General features: G+C 42.9%; 1 protein-coding gene and 1 long non-coding RNA gene across 4 annotated transcripts in view; one reads left to right on the plus strand and one right to left on the minus strand.

Annotated features, from left to right (window-relative positions):
* LIFR (LIF receptor subunit alpha) overlaps positions 1-20,845 on the plus strand; it is a 72,110-nt gene extending 51,265 nt beyond the window's left edge. Inside the window, exons 4-18 of one of the 3 annotated variants that reach the window (XM_040420953.1) lie at positions 234-408; positions 1,417-1,680; positions 4,828-4,957; positions 5,173-5,339; positions 5,840-5,985; positions 7,646-7,811; positions 8,383-8,459; positions 9,722-9,950; positions 10,718-10,894; positions 11,482-11,583; positions 13,006-13,173; positions 13,572-13,736; positions 14,081-14,174; positions 18,522-18,600; positions 19,121-20,844. In XM_040420953.1, coding sequence (XP_040276887.1) covers positions 234-408; positions 1,417-1,680; positions 4,828-4,957; positions 5,173-5,339; positions 5,840-5,985; positions 7,646-7,811; positions 8,383-8,459; positions 9,722-9,950; positions 10,718-10,894; positions 11,482-11,583; positions 13,006-13,173; positions 13,572-13,736; positions 14,081-14,174; positions 18,522-18,600; positions 19,121-19,744 — 2,763 coding nt within the window. In that variant the 3' untranslated portion in view covers positions 19,745-20,844. Of the gene's footprint in view, positions 1-233; positions 409-1,416; positions 1,681-4,827; positions 4,958-5,172; positions 5,340-5,839; positions 5,986-7,645; positions 7,812-8,382; positions 8,460-9,721; positions 9,951-10,717; positions 10,895-11,481; positions 11,584-13,005; positions 13,174-13,571; positions 13,737-14,080; positions 14,175-18,521; positions 18,601-19,120 lie in introns of all 3 variants that reach the window. The other 2 variants (XM_040420952.1, XM_040420955.1) reach the window with 2 other exon arrangements.
* LOC120992170 lies at positions 8,289-22,215 on the minus strand. The gene is made up of 3 exons (XR_005776934.1): positions 21,573-22,215; positions 13,356-13,361; positions 8,289-8,299 (listed from the first exon to the last, which is right to left on the minus strand). It is a non-coding gene; the product is annotated as an uncharacterized LOC120992170 (long non-coding RNA).
* Positions 22,216-23,662: the final 1,447 nt, after the last annotated feature.

A 23,662-nucleotide genomic window follows, 5' to 3' on the forward strand; every position in this document is an offset into this window, starting at 1 on the left:
ATCAAATATAAACAGTAACTCTATCCTAGACCCCCAGAGGTGCTGCCATAGACCCCTCCACCAGCTCTGACCACCAGGCCATTCTTACTTAGTATTTGTATTTGTCCAAACCCATTCAGTTTTCCTCTTGGAATATAATTTTCACTTATCTGAGAAGCTTCTATCATATCTGTTATGTCCACTTGTGCTGAATTCTCCACCTGCGTTCTACAGACTTTCTTTTCTGTACATAGGAGACGGTGGTGGTGTATTGGGATACTCCGGTCAAGGTGTTCCACTGGAATTGGACGTCTGATTTCCCTTTAAATTGCTCATCGCACTCAGTGAGGGTCCGATGCTTTGTCCATGAAGAGCACTACGATGGTGAAATAAGGATGAGCGACTGGAGTGCCACCAAAACAATCAGCGGTAATCATCTAAAGGATGTGCATGAATCTCCTAAAATGAAGCGGCACCCATAGACTTCTTTAGTTATTAGCTGTTCCCACCTTTTCTCACCTAACTTTCTCTCTAAAATGCGTGAGAAATCCATCTTATTGGATCAAGAGGGGCTGTCTGCAAACTGAGGGATCAGATGACATCATTTCGCAGAAGTCATTGGATGGGGGGAGGCATCAGTTTTTTTGCAGCCCCTTATACTTCAATGGGGCCATGTCCTTATTTTCACTGATAAGTATAGGACATGTTTCATTCTTTGTTTTGCGGAGCTGTGGAATGAAAGAAAAGGGCCCCATAGAAGTGAATGGGTCAGCATCTAAGCCGCAAAAAAACGGATCCGCATTTTTGCGGACAGCATACAGCTGTCTGAATGAGCCCTAAGTGTAATATCTAACCCCAAGTGCTTTATTCACATCTATACTGCTCTGTACTTCGCCATAATGTTCTATATTGTGCTTCTGAGTGAGAGTTAGGAAGCAGAATCTCCTGTCTCTATGTACTGTCTATGGGGAGACATCAATACAGCTAGTCGTCACCTACCAGCTCAGAGACAACTGAGAATAAGAGATGGAGCCTGCAGAGGGGAAAACTGCTAAAGATGCCAGATAAGTCATAATGGTCTGATATAGTGTTATCACTCATATATGCACACATCGCAGCTTATTCTGAAAAGACAAGTACACTTTAAGGGTCCATTCACACGTCCGTATATGTTTTGCGGATCCGCAAAACGCGGACACCGGCAATGTGCATTCCGTATTTTGCGGACCACACATAGCCAGCACTCTCATAGAAAATGCATTTTCTTGTCCGCAGTTGCGGACAAGAATAGGACATGTTCTATTTTTTTGCCTAACGGAAGTGCGGATCCGGAAGGAATGCTGTAAAGTAGAACTGCTCGTATCAGAAGTGGTAAAATCCTGCCTACTTGACCAGGGTTGGTGCTGACCATCTCTGTCCTTGCTCTATCTGTTGCAGTTAACATTAGTGAAAACTGGGTCTTTCCTCAAGATATCGTCGTTCCTGTCGGCTCAGATGTGAACTTCTGCTGTCGAGTCATAAGCGGAAAACCAATACAATCCATTACGTTCAAGTCTGATAAGTGTCCGCTAGTAGAGCTGGGAAACAGCAGCCGCGGGATCCGATTGACGAATCTACAGATGTCTGAACCCAGCGGAGACAATATCTTCTGTGACGTCCACGATGACCTGGAGCCTGCCGGGACTGTCGTATTTGTCGGAAGTAAGTAGATGAGCCTTAGGCTACTTTCACACCTGCGTTCAGGTGTCCGCTCGTGAGCTCCGTTTGAAGGGGCTCACGAGCGGTCCCGAACGCAGCCGTCCAGCCCTGATGCATTCTCAATGGAGGCGGATCCACTGAGAATGCATCCGCCTGCCAGCGCTCAGCCTCCGCTCCGCTCAGTGAGCGGACACCTGAACGCTGCTTGCAGCGTTCGGGTGCCCGCCTGGCCGTGCGGAGGCGAACGGATCCGTCCAGACTTATAATGGAAGTCAATGGGGACGGATCCGTTTGAAGATGACACAGTATGGCTCAATTTTCAAACGGATCCGTCCCCCATTGACTTTCAATGTAAAGTCAAAACGGATCCGTTTGCATCATCATGACCAAAAAAAATAAAAAAAATTTTTTTTTTTTTTTTTTTTTGTTCATGGTTATGCAAACGGATCCGTTCTGAACGGATGCAAGCGTTTGCATTATAGGAGCGGATCCGTCTGTGCAGATACCAGACGGATCCGCTCCTAACGCAGGTGTGAAAGTAGCCTTAATTGTTTGTTCTGCGTCGCTAGTGTACTTTCACACTTGGGGCAGAGTGATCCAGCAATCTGCATGCAATCGGACAGCATTTGTAGACGGATCCGGATGCGGATCCATCTTAAAAATGCATTGCAAGAACGGATCAGTCTCTCCGGATGTCATCTGGAGAAACGGATCAGTTATATATATTTTTTTTCACATTTTTACCGGCATTGCAGTATTTTTAATTTTAATGCCGGATCCGACACTAATACATTTCGATGTAAATTAATGCCGTATCCGGCATTCCGGCAACTGATCTGGAATTTTGGATGGAGATAATACCGCAGCATGCTGCGGTATTTCCTCCGTCCAAAACGCTGTTCAGTGACTGAACTGAAGACATCCTGATCAGTGATGGTCAGTTCGCAGTGTTCGGCAGCGAACACATGCGGGCTGCCATTAGACTCACCCGTCCGGCGATGCACAGGTAAGCCCTTACCTGTGCCTGTACCGCGAGCCGGTTTGAAATCAAATGCGGTCACCGGGAGCAGGCAGTTCTGAGAACAGCCCGATGAAGGCCCCCGGCGGCTGTTCTCGGAACTTCCTGCTCCCGGTGACCGCATTTGATTTCAGACCGGCTCGCGGCACAGGTAAGGGCTTACCTGTGCATCGCTGGATGGGCGAGTCTAACCTTACTAAAGATGGCAGCCCGCATGTGTTCGCTGGCGAACACTGCGAACTGACCATCACTGATCCTGATGCATCCTGAACGGATTGCTCTCCATTCAGAATGCATGAGGTTAAAACTGATCAGTTCTTTTCCGGTATTGAGCCCCTAGGACGGAACTCGGCGCCGGAAAAGAAAAACGCTAGTGTGAAAGTATGCTAAGGTGATAAAAATGTAAAAACACGTAAAAAAATTTTTTTACTGTGGTTTCCCTGATCATGTCTCATGGAAGAAAATGGCTGTTTTCCAAACAAAGATTGTTTCTCCGTTTCAAACCAGGTCATTAAAGGGAAGGCTCTTGATTTTTGACCCTGTGACCAGGCGTGAAAAGGCTAGCTTTTTACGTGATCTATAGGGCTGTTTATGAATGTGTACGTATTTTTTTTTATTTTTTTTTTAAGTTTAAGGAAACTTTTTTTTAAATTATAGCGCTTTGTTTTTTAAACTTACAAATTTTAGGCAAATTTTACACCAGCAAAAAATGGCTTCCGTTACTGATAATTCAACCGTCTGCATCTGTTATGAACGGATCCGGTTGTATTATCTTTAACATAGGCAAGACGGATCCGTCATGAACTCCACTGAAAGTCAACTGGGGACGGAACTGTTTTCTATTGTGTCAGAAACAGATTCGTCCCCATTGACTTGCACTGTGGGTCATGATGGATCCATCTTGCTCCGCATCCCATGACGGAATGATAACCGCAGCATGCTGCTCTTCTCCGGTATGAGAACGGAATGCATTTTGGAGCGCTCCGTTCTGTTCAGTTACGTTTTGTCCCCATTGACAATGAATGAACAGTCCTATCCTAGGATATGTTCTTTCTCTTTATTTTTTTGCGGAACGGACATACAGAAACGGAATGTACACGGAGTAACTCCCGTTTTTTGCGAACCCATAGAAATGAATGATTCAGCAAAAAAAAAAATTTATAGTCTCCTTCTAAGAGCTATAACTTTTGTATTTTTCCATCAATGCAACCATATGAGCGCCTGTATTTTGCATGGCAAGATGTCGCCTTTAATGGCGCCATTTTGGGGTGCACATAACTTACTGATTAACTTTTATTAACTCTTTATAGAGGGGGGGGGGACAGCAGTACTGCCACTGAGTTTTTCCGTTCTAAATTTGGCTTTGTTCATTTTTCAGCATAAATAAAACTGATTTTATTCTCTGGGTCTGTATAATTACAGCCATGCGAACATTTTGTCACAAAGGTGTCTTGTGGCAAAATCTGCGACTTCTTCCCCTTCCAGTCTTAAAAAATTACCCCAGTATATTTTTTTTAATTTTTTTTATGGAGCTGTGAGGGCTTGATTTTTGTGCTTTTTCATTGGTATAATTCTGGTGTACGTAACTTTTTTTTAAATCGCTATTTATTTATTTTTTTAACAATAAAAAACAACAGCTTCTGGCTTTATTTTCTTCAGATGCAGCTGGATAGGGATACATTTAGGGAAACCCGGGGGGGGGGCTTTATTAGGCCCTTGGCTGCCACGCTGCACTCTGCAGTCTCATTTGCATGGGTGCCAATGCCTAATAGAGGTAGCTCCCTCCCTCTGAAACGCTTAGATGCCACGGTACCTTTTGACTGTGGCATTTAGGTGCTTAAATGGCCCAGATCAGCGTTTCTGCCAGTCCGGGCCGTTGGAGCAGGAGCTCGGCGGTCATGCTCTGCAAGGGAAACCCATGCAGTGCTTGCACTAGGCGGCGGCCTAGCCTAAGGCCCCTTAGTGACTGCTGTAAAAAGGCGTATTGGCTTTCACTAGGGAGTTGTTAATGAAACCACTTTTGTATGGTGGCGAAAAACCTACAAGGATTTGAGACGTTTTTGCAGAATCTGCGTTCATCTTTAGTTCATTCAGAGGATCTGGTGTAGTAATGATGGCTTCATATCTCGTAGATCCTCCGGACAAGCCCCAAGGACTCAGCTGTGAAGCGCGCCACCTCAAGGTGATCAACTGTACCTGGAAGGCAGGCCGGAGCACTGGACTGTATGGCGAGCGCGGGACAAAGTACACGCTGTATGAAAGGTAACAGCCACGGTTCACAGTGCAAATAGGTAAAAATGCACAATGGAAAATCCCATTGCGGAGTGGGGGACAGTCCTCCCGCGACTTCGCCTGGGCTGCAGCCCCTGGGTCCGTAGTAGCATTTGGTTTTCCCATAATGCATCTTTGTGTGTGTGTGTGGTGGGGGGGCGCACTCTGTTGTCTGATAATGAGGCGATCACTAATTGCAATTTCAGGTTCTCAGGAATTAACACTTCATGTTCTGGATACAAAGAAGATCTGGATGAATTCAACTGCAGCTACGACATAAAGAAGGAACAGGAGCTTCACGAATTCTTGCTCCTCGCTGGGAATCCATTGGGAACAGCCAACGCCTCTCTGGCCATTAATGTCACTGAAAGAAGTAAGTATGGCCGTCGCTCCCTAGGTGATCAATATCGGAGACTGTAATTCCCCTCTAAGGAGCCACAACATCAGTTAACTGTTCTTGTCTGCTCAGTGGATAGAGCCCTGTACAGAGACGCTTGCTGGGAGCGCTGCTCTGCAGGTACAACTTTAAAGGAAATGCAGTGCCAAAGTTATCTTCCAAAAACAGCAGCACAGCTGTCCACAGGTTTGTGTGTCTTATTGCAGCTCAGTCCTATTCACATGAGTGGAAAAGAGCTGCAGTACCACGCACAACCCAGAGACAGGTGTGGCGCTGTTTCTGGAAGTGTTATAAGGCCAAGACTTTGGCCCTGCATTTCAATGTATCCTCTCTGTATCATGCGTTATATGAGGATTGGAAAAAGCTTGAATATTCTTTTCCTTCAGGAAAATTTTAGATTGTGTTTTTTTTTTTTTTTTTTTGTTTGTTTTTTCCTACAATAGGCCTGATTTTTATTTTTATTTTTATTTTTTCAGTTCATCCACTGCCTATTGAAAATATTATATTCCGTGGCTCAAGCCCTACCGAAGTTTACCTCTCCTGGTTGATGCCTGGAACGTATACATCCATTAATCTATTATGTGAAGTTGAAATTAAGCCCGTCCACGGCGAGGTGGAGACGGTAAGGACCGATTCTGGTTATTAAAGGGGTTATCCGGGAATTAAGGAAATTTAAAATACTTCTATATTAGTTTATTAAAAATATATTTCCAAATACCTTTCACCAGTTATAATGGCTTGTTTCATTTTTTGAGCAATCATTAGGAGAAATAAAATGGCCGCCGTCCTATTAGTACAGCGATGCCAAATACATATAGGAGGTCATTTATAACCAAATATATGCCACTTTTTGGCGTATATATGCCGCAGATTTTGTCACAAAGTCCTAATCACACAGCAGGACAAGTTGGTTCGCAACACTGAACTAAAGTGCTGCCTCATCCTCCTCTCTGCTCTAATCGTCGGGGATTATGATACTGAATACAGCTGAATCTCTGTGGGGATGGAGTTCATGAGGAGACATGAAGTACAGAGAGGATGACAGCCCCACATCTCCACAGTCTGTCCTGTTCGTCCTCACTGTACTTCATGTCTCCTCATGAATTCCATTCCTACAGATATTCATCATTCATAGATCATATTAATCTGTGTTCATTATCTGACTAATCCCTGACAAGCAGAGTAGAGAGGATGATGAGGCAGATATTTACCTCCGTGCTGTAAAGTAACTTGTCAGGTTCCCAGGGTTTTTTCCTGGTACACTGGGTTTCACAGCACCAAAGACCACAACATCCGGTTATATCTGCACTGGTGTCCCAGGTACCTTATAATTGGGACTTCCATTACTGTACCTACAATCAGCTGTAGATGTGGTGCAGATTTTGGGTTGTCTTACTGGTCTGATCTTACCGGTGTGATTTTTACCCTTACTGTAATACAAATTCCAGTTTCTCATACATCCCTTAGTCTCCTTGTTTCTGCTCCACCTCCTTTCACTGCATGCTGTTTTATAGAGAGTCTGTCAGTAGTTTTGACCATGCTAAACTGCTAATAGCACTAGGTATTGGCTGGGGAGAGCAGGACAAACATACCTTTTTTGGAGCTTTTCTCATCAGGAGTAGTGGGAGTATGAACATTTATTCTGCTAGGTTCTGTTCTTGCAAGTGCACAGGAGGCGGAGCCTCAATCTGAAATGCTCTCTGTATTGAACTGTTTCACAGCCCCTCCCCTCTGCTCTCCGAGAAAGTTGCAGTGGTCTCCTGGTTGGAGGTTAAAGCTGTCACTCAGAGCGGACAGGGGGGGGGCTCTGAATTAGCTCAGTGTAGAGAGCACCTCACAGTGACTCTCCGCCTCCAAGACTCTTGCAGGAGCAGAATAGAACTTCATATTTACACTACTCCTTTTACTAATGGGCAGATTTTTATTATGTTTTGTATTGCTCTCCGCAGCAAACAAAAACTGCTGACAGACTCCCTTTAGGAGTTAGAGAACCTGCAGCTGCATACCCCTCCTCTTCCCCGCTTCTTTTCTAGTATATACAATGGGAATTGGTGAATTACTGCCTCTGTTCTACTAAAGATTTATGAATAAAACACAATCTAAAAAGGAAAATGCTCACAGGCGGCACAAAGCACTTTTGAGGTTTATATTTCGAGGAGCAAATATCTTAGCAGAAGGGAGAGACCGCAGGAGGGCGGCCTGGGAAATAGGGCAAATAGACCTGTGACCTTTGCATTCAAATGTGCAGCCTAGCTGATTTTAATGTAATATCTCTTACACAGCGCAATGTTAGCTTCAGTGGGTTAAAGGATGCCCAGTATCACTGCGTCATAGACCGGCTGCACCCGTTTCATGTCTATGTCTTTCGGGTTCGATGCGCGTCTTCTGATCGTTTTTGGAAGTGGAGTGATTGGAGCAGCAGGAACAGTCACAACACGTCAGCTGCAGGTATGTCATTTCTGCGTACCGGAAGGGCCTGGTCTGTATAGTCTGGTCCTGTATTGGCTTATTACATGCATGGGCGGCCATGATGGGTCCTCCGCTGATCCCATGTCAACATCTTGCAATCTAAAGCACCATTTCACTAGGGGATGATGATGTTCTCTATTGAATGGTGAAGGAACCAACGATGGCTTGGCTGGAAATTCCTTGGCAAGTCCCAATTAAAAGGATATTCCGGTTTCAGCAAATAGTTTTTCTTTGTATAATAAAAAGTGATAGCCTCTAAATATACTTATTGTATCAATTCCTTTAGGTTTCCAATACCTCTGCTTGCTCTCATCCAGTACGCTAATCATCTAGGACACGCAGGCATACAACTCGTGACAACACATAGCTCTGACAACTGCAGTGTAATGAGCTGTGCACCTGTGTGACTATTACATGACCAGGACTAGAGGTTTCTACTGAATGACAGCAAACTGAGATCTTGAAAACTGCAAGGAATTGAGGCAGAAAGTATATTGGAGGAGAGAACAGATATAACAATATAACCTGATTTTTATTTTTCCTTCCGCAGCTCCTTCGAGAAAGCTGGATATTTGGAGAGAAGTCGTCCAGACCCCAAAAGGGCGTGAAATAAAAGTGTACTGGAAGGTAGGCCGTCATCATGACAGAATAACCCGTTTATTAGGATAATTTATGTAGTGTGTGTGCCAGATCCTTAGTCCGGTATGTGTTGCAGCCATCATATATTCATGGCTATTATGGTATCTACATGTTGTCTGGAGGGGGTCCTGCTTTGCGACATCCAGTCTTTCCATACATGATTTCATTTTTACCCTGATACCAGTTCTACAACCCTTTTTGTAATGCCCTCCCCCACGTTAACAGTGGGGGGTGGCTCTAACGAAAAGGAGATGTCCTTAAATAACGGGGTGGATGGGGGGTAACTCTGCTGCCGTCAATGGGACCATGGCATGTCAGAGAGCTGGGTGCTCCCTACTGGTGGCAATTGCATGGGCCACTGATGGGTTGCTGGGAAGGTGGGCATAAAGGACCCCCGATTCTGTGAGGTGCCTGGCAGGCAGAAAGGCCGTACATAGAGGGAGAGAGCAATGGATTATAGTAAAATAATTCATAAAGGTCTTTTAGTTTTTGACAAAACATAAAAATACAAAAAGGAAACGTGATAACTAGTGATGAGCGAATCGACTTCGGATGAAACATCCAAAGTCGATTCGCATAAAACTTAGTTCCAATACTGTACGGACCTGGAGCTCCGTACAGTATTAGAATGTATTGGCTCTGATGAGCCGAAGTTATTGCTTCTCGAAGTCTTGCGAGACTTTGGGTTAGAACTTCATAAATTTATTTGTACTTTAAAAAACCATTTCCCGAACTCTATTGGAACCGAACCCGATTTCAAGAAATGTTTTTTTTTTTTTTTTTTTTTACAGTACAAATTCATTTATGAAGTTATTACCCGAAGTTTCGCAAGACTTCGCGAAACAATAACTTCGGCTCATCGGAGCCAATATATTCTAATACTGTACGGAGCTCCTGCTCCGTACAGTATTGGAATGAAGTTTTATGCGAATCGACTTCGGATGTTTCATCCAAAGTCGATTCCCTCATCCTTAGTCATAACATATAAAATATAAAATGACTGCACCTTTTTAAAAAGGGTTAATTGGATCTACGTAAAGCATGACAAAACATAAAGGATATTAGAAGGTTTCTTACCTGAAAATGCACAATACCCATGAAGGTCCTGGATTCCATTTTCCTTTCTGGTGGCAGAGGTGCTGCGGGTACGCATGAATACTCACCCCCAGCGGGTAGATATAGAGGTGCTACAATAGATGTTATATAGCGCCGGCTTAGTCTATAGTAACCTGTCTGATTATCTCTTCCAGCACTTAACAGTCAGAGAAGCTAATGGGAATGTGATCTCCTATAAAGTGACGTGGCGACCCCTGACTGGTGCTGGCTTGTCCCAGGAGAGATCACTGCTTGCCAACCTCAACAGGACGAGTATATATCTGAACAGCAGCGATGATCAGGATTATGAAATTAAAGTGACAGCCATCAATTCTGCTGGATTTTCACCGCCGTCCAGGATAACGACTGTGCTGCTGTCAAGTGGTGAGCGTCTCGAGACTGGGGACTGCGTCGGAAGAATGATCTGTCCAGTATCCTGTCCTGCTTCTCTTTGTAGCAGATATGCATAAAATTATTTGTGTTTAGCTTAAAGGATCTATTAACACGGCTATTTTACCATACCGGTCCAATAATGGAACACGTGAGAGTAGATTACAATTTTTTTTTTCCCCCTTAAACAGCGCCACCGTTAACCATAGGTCAAGCCTGTTATTGCAACTATATTAAAAAGCCGATACATTGTGGCCCTGTTTCAGTTCCAGGTCACCTGGTTATGTGTCGGGGTCGGCTCGCAGGAGCGCGAGACGGGACCATTAGATTATTAGTTTCCGTGCGGCTGGCAGGAAGGCGTTAATCTGTATACAGCAACATTTGGTGTTAGGGATATTTGCAGAGCTCCAAAATAACTGGGTAAATATAGCCACTGGGAGTCCACTTATTTCTGATGGTATTCCGCGATGTTAATCTCCCTGATGTTTTTAGTTGCTGCAGATCAATGAAAATCTCCATGCACTGAGCTCGTGGTGGGCTTGTGCGTATACACAGCAGCCTGACAGAGCAGGCAGAGCTTGCATTTCTTACATGTAATTATCACCAGTGACTGCAGTACGTCCCATGTACCTGGCCTCAACAGGGCAGGTTAATGCAATTTTGCCTGAAAGGAAGCGTTTATTACAAGTTGTGAGTGGGGCTTATTACTGCCTCATATTTGGGCCAGTCTATTTAACACTTTTTTCCCCCCCTCCCTATAGATGTCAATGTAGAGAATCTTGAGGGGGAAGGTAATGGCATCAACGTGACCTGGAGTCCAAACCCGAATGCCTCCTGTGGATATTTGGTAAAATGGACCCCATCCTTTCACCGTCTAGACTCATCGCCCATGTGGAGAAGGTTTTCCTCAAATGCAGCAAGCGGCTTCATCGGCTCAAGTAAGAAGAGCACAACAGAGCGTGACGCATTTAGTCCACTCAATGTCCCCAGATCTCTGCTGAGGTCAGAGACTGGTCAGATGTATGGATAACATGGCTCCTTCCTTCCAGAAACATTTTTAGTGGGGCCGCAAAAGATCTGGACAGCACACCGTGTGCTGTCCGCATCCACACGTCTGTTCAGCGGCTCCTGCCAAAAAAATAGAACATGTCCTACTTTTGTTTTGGCAAAAATAAAACATTTCTATTGAAGTGAAAAAGAAGATGGCAGCATACACACGGCCGGGATACCGATTTTGCAGGCCGTAAAACACATACGGTTGGGTGCATGAGCCCCCCGCTTTACCACCTGCAGGTATCCCACCACTGTTACTTGGTATGCCGGCAAATCAAGGGAGATTCAGGACAGAATTTGTTGAGCAATTTTTTTTTTTCTTTGTTGCCCTATCCTCACCACAGTAGGGAACAATCCCCGGCAAAAATTTCCCTTTTAAGTAAGATGTTGCTGCCCTGTGGCCTTCTTGCATCCTAGAATTCCAGGTGAAGTAATCAATATAATGTAACTTGCGGTTTCTCTGTATCCTCAGAACATTTCCAGGCTGGGCTGAGATACAATGTATCCCTGTACGGCTGCAAGAACGACGACCACCAGTTACTGAAGGAGATGGTCGTGTATGCTGAGGAACTAGGTGAGTGACGTCAGAAGACACTACACTGCAGTGGTCCCCAACATGGTTCTCACCTGCCATTACAGCCTGCAGCTGTCAGGGCATGGTGAGGGTTGTGGTTTTTTTCAATGGCAGAAGAGCCACAGCTTTAGGACCCCCCGTTATAGAGATGAATGTTTTTTTTCTTTGCTTTCAACACAAAGTATGGATGCAGCAAGAAAGTTTTCATGGTCCAAAAACCAAACAAATATCGCGTCGTGGCAACCAAGTAGCAATGATCGAAATGAATGTACAACCCTAGTTCCAAAAAAGTTGGGGCACTGTATAAAATGTAAATGTAATACCAGAAGACAATAATTTGCAAATCCTATAGACCCATATGTTATTTAAAGTAGATCATAGATCACATATCATAGATCATGAAAAAAAAATGAACTCCTTTAGAACTCGATGGCAGCACGGCATCTCAAACAATTTGGGACAGGGGCAACGAAAGGCTGGAAAAGTAATTGGTACTAATTAAAAAAAAAAAAAAACAGCTGGGGGAGCAATTTGCCCACATGACTGGGTATACAAAGAGAATGTTAGAGAGGAAAGGTCTCAGAAGGATTTTAAAACTGTGTCATGCAAAGAAGAATCCATGGGTCAACATGATCCAGAAACGTTGCCGTCTTCTCTAGGCCAAAGCTCAATGAAAATGGATTGATGCAAAAACTGGTCTCTTGTAAGGTGAATCAAAATTTGAAATTATTTTTCAAAACCAAGGACGCAGTGTCCTGTGGACTCGAGAGGAGAGGGACCGTCCATCAGTGCACAGTTCAAAAGCCTGCATCTCTGATGGTATTTGGTTGCCTATGAAGTGGGCAGGTTACACATCTGGAAAGGCACTATCAATGCTGTACAGTTTCTAGAGGTTTTTAGAACATCATATGCTCCCATCCAGACAATGTCTCTTTCAGGGAAGGCCTTGCATATTTCTGAAAGACAATGCTAAACCACATACTACATCTACCACAACAGCATGGCTTCACAAAAGAAGAGTCCGGGGACTGAACTGGCTGCCTGCAGTCCAAACCTTTCACCAACAGAAAACATTTGGGGCATCCTGAACCGAAAACATCCAGGACCCAGGACTGATAAGCAGCTAGAATCCTACATCAAGACAAGGGACAACAATTGTTTCCCAAAACTCCAGATATTGGTCTCTTCACTTTATAGACGTTGTTAAGAGGGGATGCTACACGATGGTAGACACTGTCCTGTCCCAACTTTTTTTTTAGATCCATCAAGTTCTAAATGAGATGAATTTTTTTCATGAAATGGTAAATTTTCTCAATTTCAACTGATATGGGTCTATGAGATTTATTTTTATTTTTATAAAATCAATGTTTTTGTGTGTGTATACATTTTTTATTTAGTACTAAAAACAATCTATTTCTACAGCTCCTTTAGTGGCTCCGAATTTCACCGTTCAGGAGACGACGTCCAGGTCCATCCTGGTGAAATGGGAGGCCATTTCTGAAGAAAACCAGCGCGGCTTCCTGCAGGGCTACCTGTTCTACGTCATGAAACAGCAAAATGACTCGTCCTTCGCAAGGTTCCCGGATATGGGTAATTGATAAAAGTTTCTTCATTTATTTATGCAAGTTCTGCATCCCAAATCCTGGGACATTGAAGCCCTACTCCCTTCTACCCAAGAACGCTCCGGAAACTTCACAAAAACTATGCGGAAGATACAACTCTGAGCCGTTTCAGGGGCTGCTGTGAAGGGATAATTTGGGGTTAAGTCAGACCACAAGCTGCCAGGTATAGTATGGGCAGCGAGGGAGAAGCAATCACTTACCGAACATGGAGTCTAACAGATGGTCTCCTACCAATCCTTAGAAGACGCTCCTGCCCCCTCAGTGTGCTCCTTTAATTTGCAATAAAGTATTGAAGCCCGGCATAAGTTGGCATACGTTCCTCAGTATTTGACGTTGCATTGCATTTTTGTGTTTTTACCTTTATAGTTCGTAACACAGAAACAAAAATTAAGAACATCACTGACCCAGCAGTGCGGGCATTAAAGATCGATGACCTGCAGAGCGGGACAAGTTATACCCTGGGGTTACAAGCCTATACCAAAGGAGGGATGGGCCCCATCAAGTCCTTCTCTGTTTTGACAAATGACAATGGTAAGTGAGGCTTCTGGGGCCCAGTGTAAAACCTGTAACGGGACCCCCATGGGCCATTTGTAATGCTGTCATCTTCTTGTGCAAGACACCTCTGATAGAGAAGTGGCTTCCATATCACCACTGGACTATCTTCGATTGTAGCAGCATTCCAATTTTTCTAGGTTGGGTGAAGCTCATGTTTTTTTAGTCAGATTTAGAGTATGTAGGGATACAGGTTTTTTTGTTTTATCCTAGCTAGCTTTGTATTCCTGGGTGTGTGAACTGGGAACTGAGTGACATAAAAGATACCATTCTCTGCCTCTAACATTATATTTTATTTGTATTTTATTTTATTTTTTTCTAAGCTGTCGGTCTAATACTCGCCATCCTAATTCCAATTGTGGTCGCGGTCGTACTTGGCATTGTGACCAGTGCCATATGTTACCAGAAAAGAGAATGGTGAGTAAAACTGGCCTTTGGAGAGATTTGTCTTGTGCCGATAGAAGTTAAAGAGCTTAAGGGAAATGACTTAGAAAAAGTAAAAAAAATAAATAAAAAAAAGTTACAATTCCCAGCTCTTCCTCATTTCCTTTGATCACATTTTTTCATATTAAAAATTGAGAAACATTTAAAGAAATCTGTCCCAGAATCTTAGCCTCCTCCTCCTCCTCCCAGATTGTTCAGCTCCTCCTCCTCCTCCTCCTCCTCCTCATCCTCCTCATTTTTACAAGACTCTTGCAGAATTCTACAGATTGACAAAACAGTGGGGGAAATATGATCTCGGCAGGCAGTTCCGTTGCCTGATCAGGCAAACTGTATGCAAACGCATGTCATTTTTTTTGACTGATCAATCAGAAAAACTGATCCGTTATAAAAATGCATTGCAATACTGGATCTGTTTTTCCGGTGTCATCAGGCAAAACGGATCCGGAATACCAGATCCGTCAATGCGGCAATTTGAATTCCGGATCCGACACTAATACATTCCTATGAAAAAAAAAAACAAATCTGGCATTCAGGCAAGTGTTCAGTTTTTTTTTGGCCAGAGATAAAACCGCAGCATGCTGCTGTATTATCTCCGTCCTGAAAAGACTGAACTGAAGACATCCTGAACGGATTACTCTCCATTCAGAATGCATTAGGATAAAACTGATCAGTTCTTTTCCGGTATAGAGCCCCTAGGACAGAACTCTATGCCGGAAAAGAAAAACGCTAGTGTGAAAGTATCCTTACTTGTATCATTAACTTGTAGATTTACTGTTCCTATAAAGGGGGTCGTCATTAAAAAAATCTGTATTAAACTGGGTCCAAGGCTCGATCTTGTAATCATACAGGTGTGTCTCAATAATTTAGAATATCATCGAAAGCTTAATTTATTTCAGTAATTCAGTTTAAAAAGTGAAGCTCATATATTGTATAGATCCATTACACACCGAGGGATCTACTTTAAGTGTTTATTTCTTTTAATGTTGATGATTATGGCTTACAGCTAATGAAAACCGAAGAGTCAGGATCTCCTATAATCTAGTTTTCTAAAACCAATTAAAATATATCATTTTTAATACGTAAATGTTGGCGTACTGAAAAGTATATGCTCTCAATATTTAGCCAGGCTCCTTTTGTATGAATTACTGCATCAGTGAGGCAATGTGGCATGGAGACGATCAGCCTGTGGCACTGCTGAGGTGTTGTGGACGCCCATGTTGCTTTGTATTGTTGGGTCTGGTAGATTCTCTGTGGGGTTTAGGTCAGGCTGGTTTGCTGTCTAATCAAGAACAGTGATACCGTGGTTATTACACCAGGTATTGGTACTTTTGACAGTGTGGGCAGGTGCCAAGTCCTGCTGGAAAATGAAATCGGCATCTCCATAAAGCTTGTCAGCCGACATAAGCATGAAGTGCTCTGATAGACGGCTGCGCTGAGTTTGGACTTGATATAACACAGTGGACCAACACCAGCAGAATACATGGCTCCACAAACCATCACTGACTGTGGAGACTTCACATGGACCTCAAGCAGCTTGGATTGTGGCCTCTCCACTCTTCCTCCAGACTCCGGGACCTTGATTTCCAACTAAGGAGCACTGAGCACCAGTCCAGTCCTTTTTCTCCTTAGTCCCAGTAAGACGCTTCTGACATTGTCTGTGGGTTATGAGTGGCTTGACACAAGGAATTGTAGCCCATGTCCTGTATACGTCTGTGTGGTGGCTCTTGAAGCACTGACTCCTGCCGCAGTCCACTCCTTGTGAATCTCCCCCAAATTCTTGAATGGCCTTTTCTTGACAATCCTTTCAAGGCTGCGGTCATTCCTGTTGCTTGTGCACCCTTTTTCTACCACCCTTTTTCCTTCCACTCAACTTCTCATTAATATGCTTAGATACAGCACTCTGTGAATAGCCAGCTTCTTTAGCAATGACCTTTTGTGGCCATCACTGTCAATGACTGTCTTCTGGACAACTGTCAAGTCAGCAGTCTTCCCCACGATTGTGTAACCGACTGAACCAGGGACCATTTAAAGGCTTAGGAAATCTTTGCAGGTGTTTTGTGTCGATTAGCTGATTAGACTGTCACACCATGAGTCTAGAAGATTCAACTTTTTCACAATATTCTAAATTTCTGAGATCCTGACTTTTGGGTTTTCATTAGCTGTAAGCCATAATCATCAAAATTAAAAGAAATAATTGCTTGGAATAGATCCCTCTGTGTGTAATGGATCTATAGAGCATATGAGCTTCATTTTTTTAATTGAATTACTGAAATAAATGACGATTTCGATGGCATTTTACTTTATTGAGATGTACTTTATGTGCCAGGACCAGTTCTCCACTCCAGGGCTTTTATTCCAGTGTGTGACTTGCTGTCTTATGACTAAGGCCTCGTCCCGACGACCGTAGTGTTTTGTGGATCTGCGAAACGCGGATGCCACGGAATGGAACTACGGATGCGGAAAGCCCCATTGCGGCCATGTGAATGGGCCCTAACTTAGAGCTTTAAAAGAAACTGCCACATCACAGAACAGGCCAGTCAGTCGCACTCCCAGTATGGTCTGTAATGGTGAAGTCACATGTGACCCGCAACTGAAAATGCAGCAGTGTTTCAGGTCTCATGTTGCAATGCAACCACAATGAGGATCACTGGATACAATGTCGTAATGCGATTATTGCAGTCTTTATGCCGCCTTATTGCCCCAGCCGTCATGTGTTGGAGGCTTTCATGCCGAACCGTCCTGGGTATTCAAACAAGCAATAATAAGAATAAAGTCCTTGTAAGATCCGTCAATAGCACACAGCCAGCTTAAAATACCGTAATAGACCAAGAAAAAGGGGCAGCACTCCAAAAAATAGTAAACCCATGCCGGTGCAAAGTTTCAGCTCAACTCAATGAAGCCTTTACCGAATGTCGTTACCACGAACGTAATTGAACGAGCCTCGCGAGATGTAATAAGTATGACCGATTAAACGACAAGTGAGGAATCTCTAGATCGTGATCTTTCATCTTGCTAAAAAAAAATTTATCTTTCCTGGTTCGTATAATATGGAGTCGTCTACTCGCTTACAGATCACATAGAGGCGTTCCACCAGAAGCCTACCTTCATGAGCAAGCATATTTCCATCATCCTCACATGTGATCTACAGTGACGACTTTGTAGCGAACGATTAACGAATGAAAGTACAAACTATCCTCGCTCTATGTAATAAGCACATTTTTGGTTGCTCGATTCACAAAATCTTCACGTTATAATAAACGTCTGCTGGTCTAATATAAAGCCTTAGAAATTATATATATATATTTTTTTTTTTAACAGACGTCTGTTTAATTTGTTTCCATGTGAGACACTTGCACAGCATGCATTTGGAGACTTTCCCAAAAATGTTCTTAAATTTTTATGCAGACATTTATTAATAGCGTGACTTCCTGCGATTGTGATTCACGAGACTGCAAGTTGGAAAGTAAAGACCCAGGTCATAGGAAGTTGTGTCACTGCTGCTCGTGTTATTTAGCTGGGAACCTGTCGCCATGAAAATACAATCTACAGGCAGCATGTTGTGGAGCCGAAGGTCCTTAACTTCAAAGCCCAGAATAAGCAGGAATTTAAGAAAATAAATTACAAGTTATACTTATTATTGTCACATAAAACTATATATTCAGCTCCTCCTGCTCTATAACCTGCTGCCTGCAGCTCAAACACCATGTTCAATGTGACCGGTTCCCTTTAAAGGGGTGGTACAATCTAGGCTTCCCCTGTCCCCCTCTCTCCTTCTATGGCTCGGGGTCCTATCCCATCAGGTCAGAGTCTCTTGGACCATCCATGTATTACATGGAGGACATACATGTTATCCTGCAGAAGAAACAGGTGGTCGTGTGTACAAAAGCATCACACGCAGTGCATGACGTCATCGTGTGCACGTGTCTCAATATGGAAGCCAGTGAGCAGTCTGCTGCCGGGGTTAAGGAGATGGCCGGGATGTGAAGATCCTCAAATCAAATTCCATATTGTCAGAGATTTGCTTTACTGCATACAGCAACCTCAACTTAATGGGGTTGTCTCCTCTCGACAGCCTCTTTTTGAAAGGATGCCGAGCCAACGATTGACTGATCGCCACAGGTCCAACTATTAGAACCCACCCCTATGTGGTTGCTGCAGGGAAAATGTGGTATTACATGCTGTCCATTGACATGGACAGTCATTCTGATGATATAATGACTACCCCATGCCTCTGAGTGCTGCTCGTTGGCAACGGCTCTGTCTCTCATCAAATTTTTATTTTATTTTTTGTTATAATAATAGTATTCTCTTTTCTTCTAGGATCAAAAAAACCTTCTATCCTGATATCCCAAATCCAGGAGACAGTAAAGCTCTGCAGTTCCCGAAGAACGTCTCTGAGGTATTGTGATCAGAATTGACCATCATAATCATCCTTTCCATAGAAGTCCACCCCGTAACCTAGAAGATACATTATAAGCTTCCAATACCCGTCTCCACTTCCGAGCAAAGTCTATGTAGTGTGTAAATAGCAAGTGGCAAAATGGTTTACTTGGTATCCCCCATACTTATGGTGACACAGAGAAAGATATGGTCACTGGTAAAGCCCTTAGGGTTAGGAATACAAGGTAACTAACATTACACTACTAACTAAAACAGGATGTCCTCAGCTGGAGCGCCATAGAAAATCATTAATATGTGACAGCTGCTTTTGTTAAGTAATTCTATGGAATTTGTGCTCTGCTTCTTCCAAGAAAAACGATCTTTGTGGTAGCGAATAAGTGCTATTTTTGTTTTTCCCCAATGTCATTGCGGGAGGGGGAAATTTAACCTGTTGGTTAATTCAAAAATATATATATTATATACGGTATATATTTTCCAAAAGCAATACAGAAATTTCTAACTTATCTTTTTTTTTTTAGGGGAGCAAAGCCATAAAGACTCTGGAGATGAACCGGTGCACCCCCAGCAGTGTCGAAGTGGTAGAACCATTTCCAAAAATCCTAGACACAGAGCTTAGTTCCCCATTGGAAGACTGTGATCAGATTCTGGAGGACGGCTCAGAGACTGGGGAGGATAATCACGCTGGTATTATATATACCCAGGCCACCACTCATGAAGATACTTCCAACCCAATGCTGAATGGGTCTGCCTCACCATCTGTGGTGTATATAGACGTCCAGTCCATGTACCAGCCGCAGGCCAGTTCAGAAGATGAACCAGATGTCGACTTACTGGATGGCGCCGGATATAAACCACAAATGCAGTTGCCTATTGGTGTTGTGAACATGGACAACCAGGCTTCTACAGAAGATGACCTTGCGGCATCTTCAGGTTACAGACCTCAGGGACAAATCGATACCTGGACCCCTGATTCTCCAGGTTCTCCTTCGTCTATTGGAAGTGAAAATGCTTCTTTTGGTAGCCCTTGCTCTGTGAACTCCAGACATTTCCTGATCCCTCCAGCGGACAATAAAGACTCTCTCAGACCAACCCACGTTGGCTGGTCAATATCTTCACTGTTTCAAGCCAAGCAAGATGAATGAGCGCAAGTAGCCCAATATCCTACGGCAACACCTTGCATGCCCCTCCAGCTGCTCATTAATGAAGACCTTCATAGCTGGCATCCATTGACTTGGGGAGTAGAATGCGGTCTTCTTTTCTTACGGCATTAGTATCAATGCAATCATTGGTTCATTCTCTTAAAGGGCAAAAGACTGATTTTAAGGGATTTACCAGGTCATGGAGAATGTGCAAAAATTTTAACTTGTGTATATGCTGCATATGTCCCTTCATGAGAAAAGCCACCAGGCTAGTATTGGCTATGGCAGTCCGATGCCGCATGGTGTGGTTCCATGACTTTAATGGCTAAGTGGAAGCCAATGTGCACATCAGTCATTCTTGGTGATGACCGTTGAGTATATATTGTCACGTCAAGCTTCCAGGAGTCCATGGTTCTTATAATTGGTGTTGCTGGACTGTTAAATCTGGTGGTTGACACAATATCCTGGTAGAACCATGCACTATGTGGTCCAATCACATCCATGGTCCAGTCTTCTTCGTGTATGGAGTAATGATGGACCCATGGTGGGATTGTCTATGTGCTGGAACTGCGTGTGTAGTAATAAAATAGAAATTTATATATTTTATTATTGCACAAAAAAAAGATTTGAAGGGACAAACAAGATGGTGGTTTGATGATTTCCGAATGATCAGCCACCTGGAAACAAGAATTTCAATAGAGTAGAAATAATCTTGGATGGCCGGGACTGGATTTTTTTTTATTATATTTTTTTTATTTCAAACCTGTTACGTCCAGATCAAAATTTCAGATGGTCACATGTTTCTAGAAGGGTTAGAACCACTAATTAACCCCTATAAAAAAGGGTTCAAACTACATTCAGGTCTTCAAGAAAGTGGCTGTCTTCTTAATGTGATGTTGTATGTAGCTGTCAATCCAAAATTGTGAATTTTTTTTTTTTTTTTCTACAAGATTTTCTCATCTTTTTGCATTTTTTTTTTTTTTTTTTTCTGTGAAAATGTATCCGCACTTCCTGCTTTGTCAGGAGGTTTATGAATGTATTGTGTATTGTTTTTTTTTTTTTTGTTTTTTTACTTTTAGTGAGGACACTACTTATTTTTAGGGAATTTATTTTGTACTAGGCTCTATTCACACTTGCGTTATACGGATTCTGCTGGAGCATCAGTATTTTTGATGAGCATACACTTAGGGCTCATGCACACAAACGTATTTTCTTTACGTGTCCGTTCCGGGTTTTTTTTTTTTGCGGACCAAAGTTTTTTGTATGTCTGCATTTCCGTTCCGCAAAAAAATAGAACATGTCCTATTGTCTGCATTATGGACAAGGATAGGACTGTTCTATTAGTGTCCAGCTGTTCCGTTCCGCAAAATACGGAATGCACACGGATGTCATCCGTGTTTTTTGCGGACCGCAAAATGCATACGGTCGTGTGCATGAGCCCTTAGTCTGCTGTCAAGAATTTAAGGACCCCGACAAACTTTACACACCCCGATATATAAGTCAGTGGGATCCATCCGGATCTGTAGGAATCTTGCATACCTTGTGTGTTCAGAACCTTGGCAGGGAATGTGAACGCTTTTGCTTTGTAGAGGTCATTTTGCATTAGATTCAGGTTTTGTTTTGTTTTTTTATTTCTAGCTTGTAGACTCAAGTGGTCCACATTTTACATTTGGGAAAATTTTTGCAACCTTGAAATTGTGTTCTCCGTGTGTCAGGTTTATTGCAGGATTTCTAACTGTCCAGGAAGCTACTACGGACCATAGGTTATAGTCCATGGTAGCGGAATCCATAACGGAATTCTTAGATATCTCGAACCTTGTACGCCGAACACAACGCTCAACACTATTGGCTACTCATTCTAATGGGCGCCATGTAACACTACATTTACCCTAAGAATATGTAATACACAGGAAGGCAGATTACTGGTGATGATCGCATAGGCTTCAGTCTTAGAAGTCCTGTCATGAAGATAGATCCAAGTAACACTAGCCCCATTGGGAAGTTTAATCGTGTACAGGTCCACATTCTAGTCCATAGATCAGTGTTATTAGGTTGTGCCTTTAGATTTGGCTTGACCGGCCGTTGGCTATATCGGCTTCCAAATTGCAAAATGTTTTTTTTTGTTTTGTTTTTCTTCACAGTTTGCACTGTGTAGCTCTAGTTTGTGTTAATTGATAATGACGAGACTGCAGGATGTGGTAAAGCTAGAGATTTGCAGGGCCCCTGCCATAACCTGATCACTCGGGGTATAGGTGGTGGGGTGGCTGTACTGCTGCGGGGCCAATCAACTGTTTATGGTCGAGAAATCACAAATGGCTGGATACCGGAGTTGAATGGTTTTCTATGTATTCTTGCTTGGACATGGGCCGCCGATGGCTGTCTACTTTAGAGAATAAGAGGAGATAAGGGGTCCCAAAATTGGGACCATTTACCTGAATTTTCTGAAGGCCAACAGGCCCAGTGTTGTCCAGTCACTGTTTTACTGTTTTTGCTTTTATTTCAGAAATCAACGCATTAATCCTAATTATGTGAATTCCTCCAAAAAATGGCTCAGATAAAGGGAAGACTTGCACGTCCAAAGCATGATTTTTTTTTGGGGGGGCATTAAGCTGTAGTGTTGTAGCTTCAGCGCCCATTGATATCGCTCCAGGTTTGGTCATGTAACAACTACGGCCAAAGCTGCCATGTAGCTGATCCTCCAATGGTCGTGGGGACCTGTGCCGTGGTGGTCTGCAATCTACACACTACTCATTTATAGATGTAGGATTTGTCCATAGAAATCCATGTACATATCCCATCCATATGGGCAAAATTCTATAACCTGCCACTTCTATTTTCTTTTCGATATGAGCATATGTCCACCTTCACAGTCCTATGATGCATCTAAAATAAAAAAATAAAAATGTTGTAACTTTGCAAATTTTAATAAAAAATGTTCTGCCATTTTGTGTCTACAGCTTTAATGCAGACTTGTGTGTCTCCATGGTCACAGACTACAACCTGTGTAGTCTGAGGCCTAGTTCACACGAACGTTTTTTTTTTGCGAGTGTACGGGCCGTTTTTTTGTGTTCCGTATACGGAACCATTAATTTCAATGGTTCCGCAAAAAAAAAGGAATGTGTTCCGTATGCATTCCGTTTCCATTTTTCCGTTCCGTTGAAAGATAGAGCTTGTCTTATATTTGGCCGTAAATCACGGGTCGTGGCTCCATTCAAGTCAATGGGTCCGCAAAAAAAACGGAACACATACGGAAATGCATCCGTATGTCTTCCGTTTCCGTTCCGTTTTTTCTGAACCATCTATTGAAAATGTTATGGCCAGCCCAATTTTTTCTATGTAATTACTGTGTACTGTATATGCCATACGGAAAAACGAAACGGAAACACAACGGAATTCAAAAACGGAACAACAGATCCGTGAAAAACGGACCGCAAAAAACAATAAAAGCCATACGGTCGTGTGAACTAGGCCTGATCCTGATATATATACACATACCCGTAGTAAGTAACATATGATATCAGGACTACACAAGGCTTATTTGTAGTCTGTAACCATGAAAACACAAAGGTCTGCATCGGAGCTGCAGATACAAAATGGTATTTTTAACAAAGACTATTTGTAAAATTGCTTCATTTTTAATTTTAGATGCTTTTGAACAACAATCTATAAAATTTTGCTTGTGAAGGTGGGCATGATCATGCTTTTTTTTTTTTTACATGCCATTTTGGCTCGTAGTCTCAGACATTTCCTGGGAAGTAGCAGGTATTGCACTTTAGGGGGGTGAAGCTACTTTACTCAGAAAAGATTTTGATATCTCTAATCAACTCTTTTTGCTCTCCTATTGAAATTTATGGGACTGTTATGATCATCCAAATTTAAAAGGATTGTCCAGGACTAGAAAAAAAGCAATTTTCCAGAAAC

Source organism: Bufo bufo, chromosome 2 (assembly GCF_905171765.1).
Source record: "Bufo bufo chromosome 2, aBufBuf1.1, whole genome shotgun sequence".
NCBI classification, from domain to species: domain Eukaryota; kingdom Metazoa; phylum Chordata; class Amphibia; order Anura; family Bufonidae; genus Bufo; species Bufo bufo.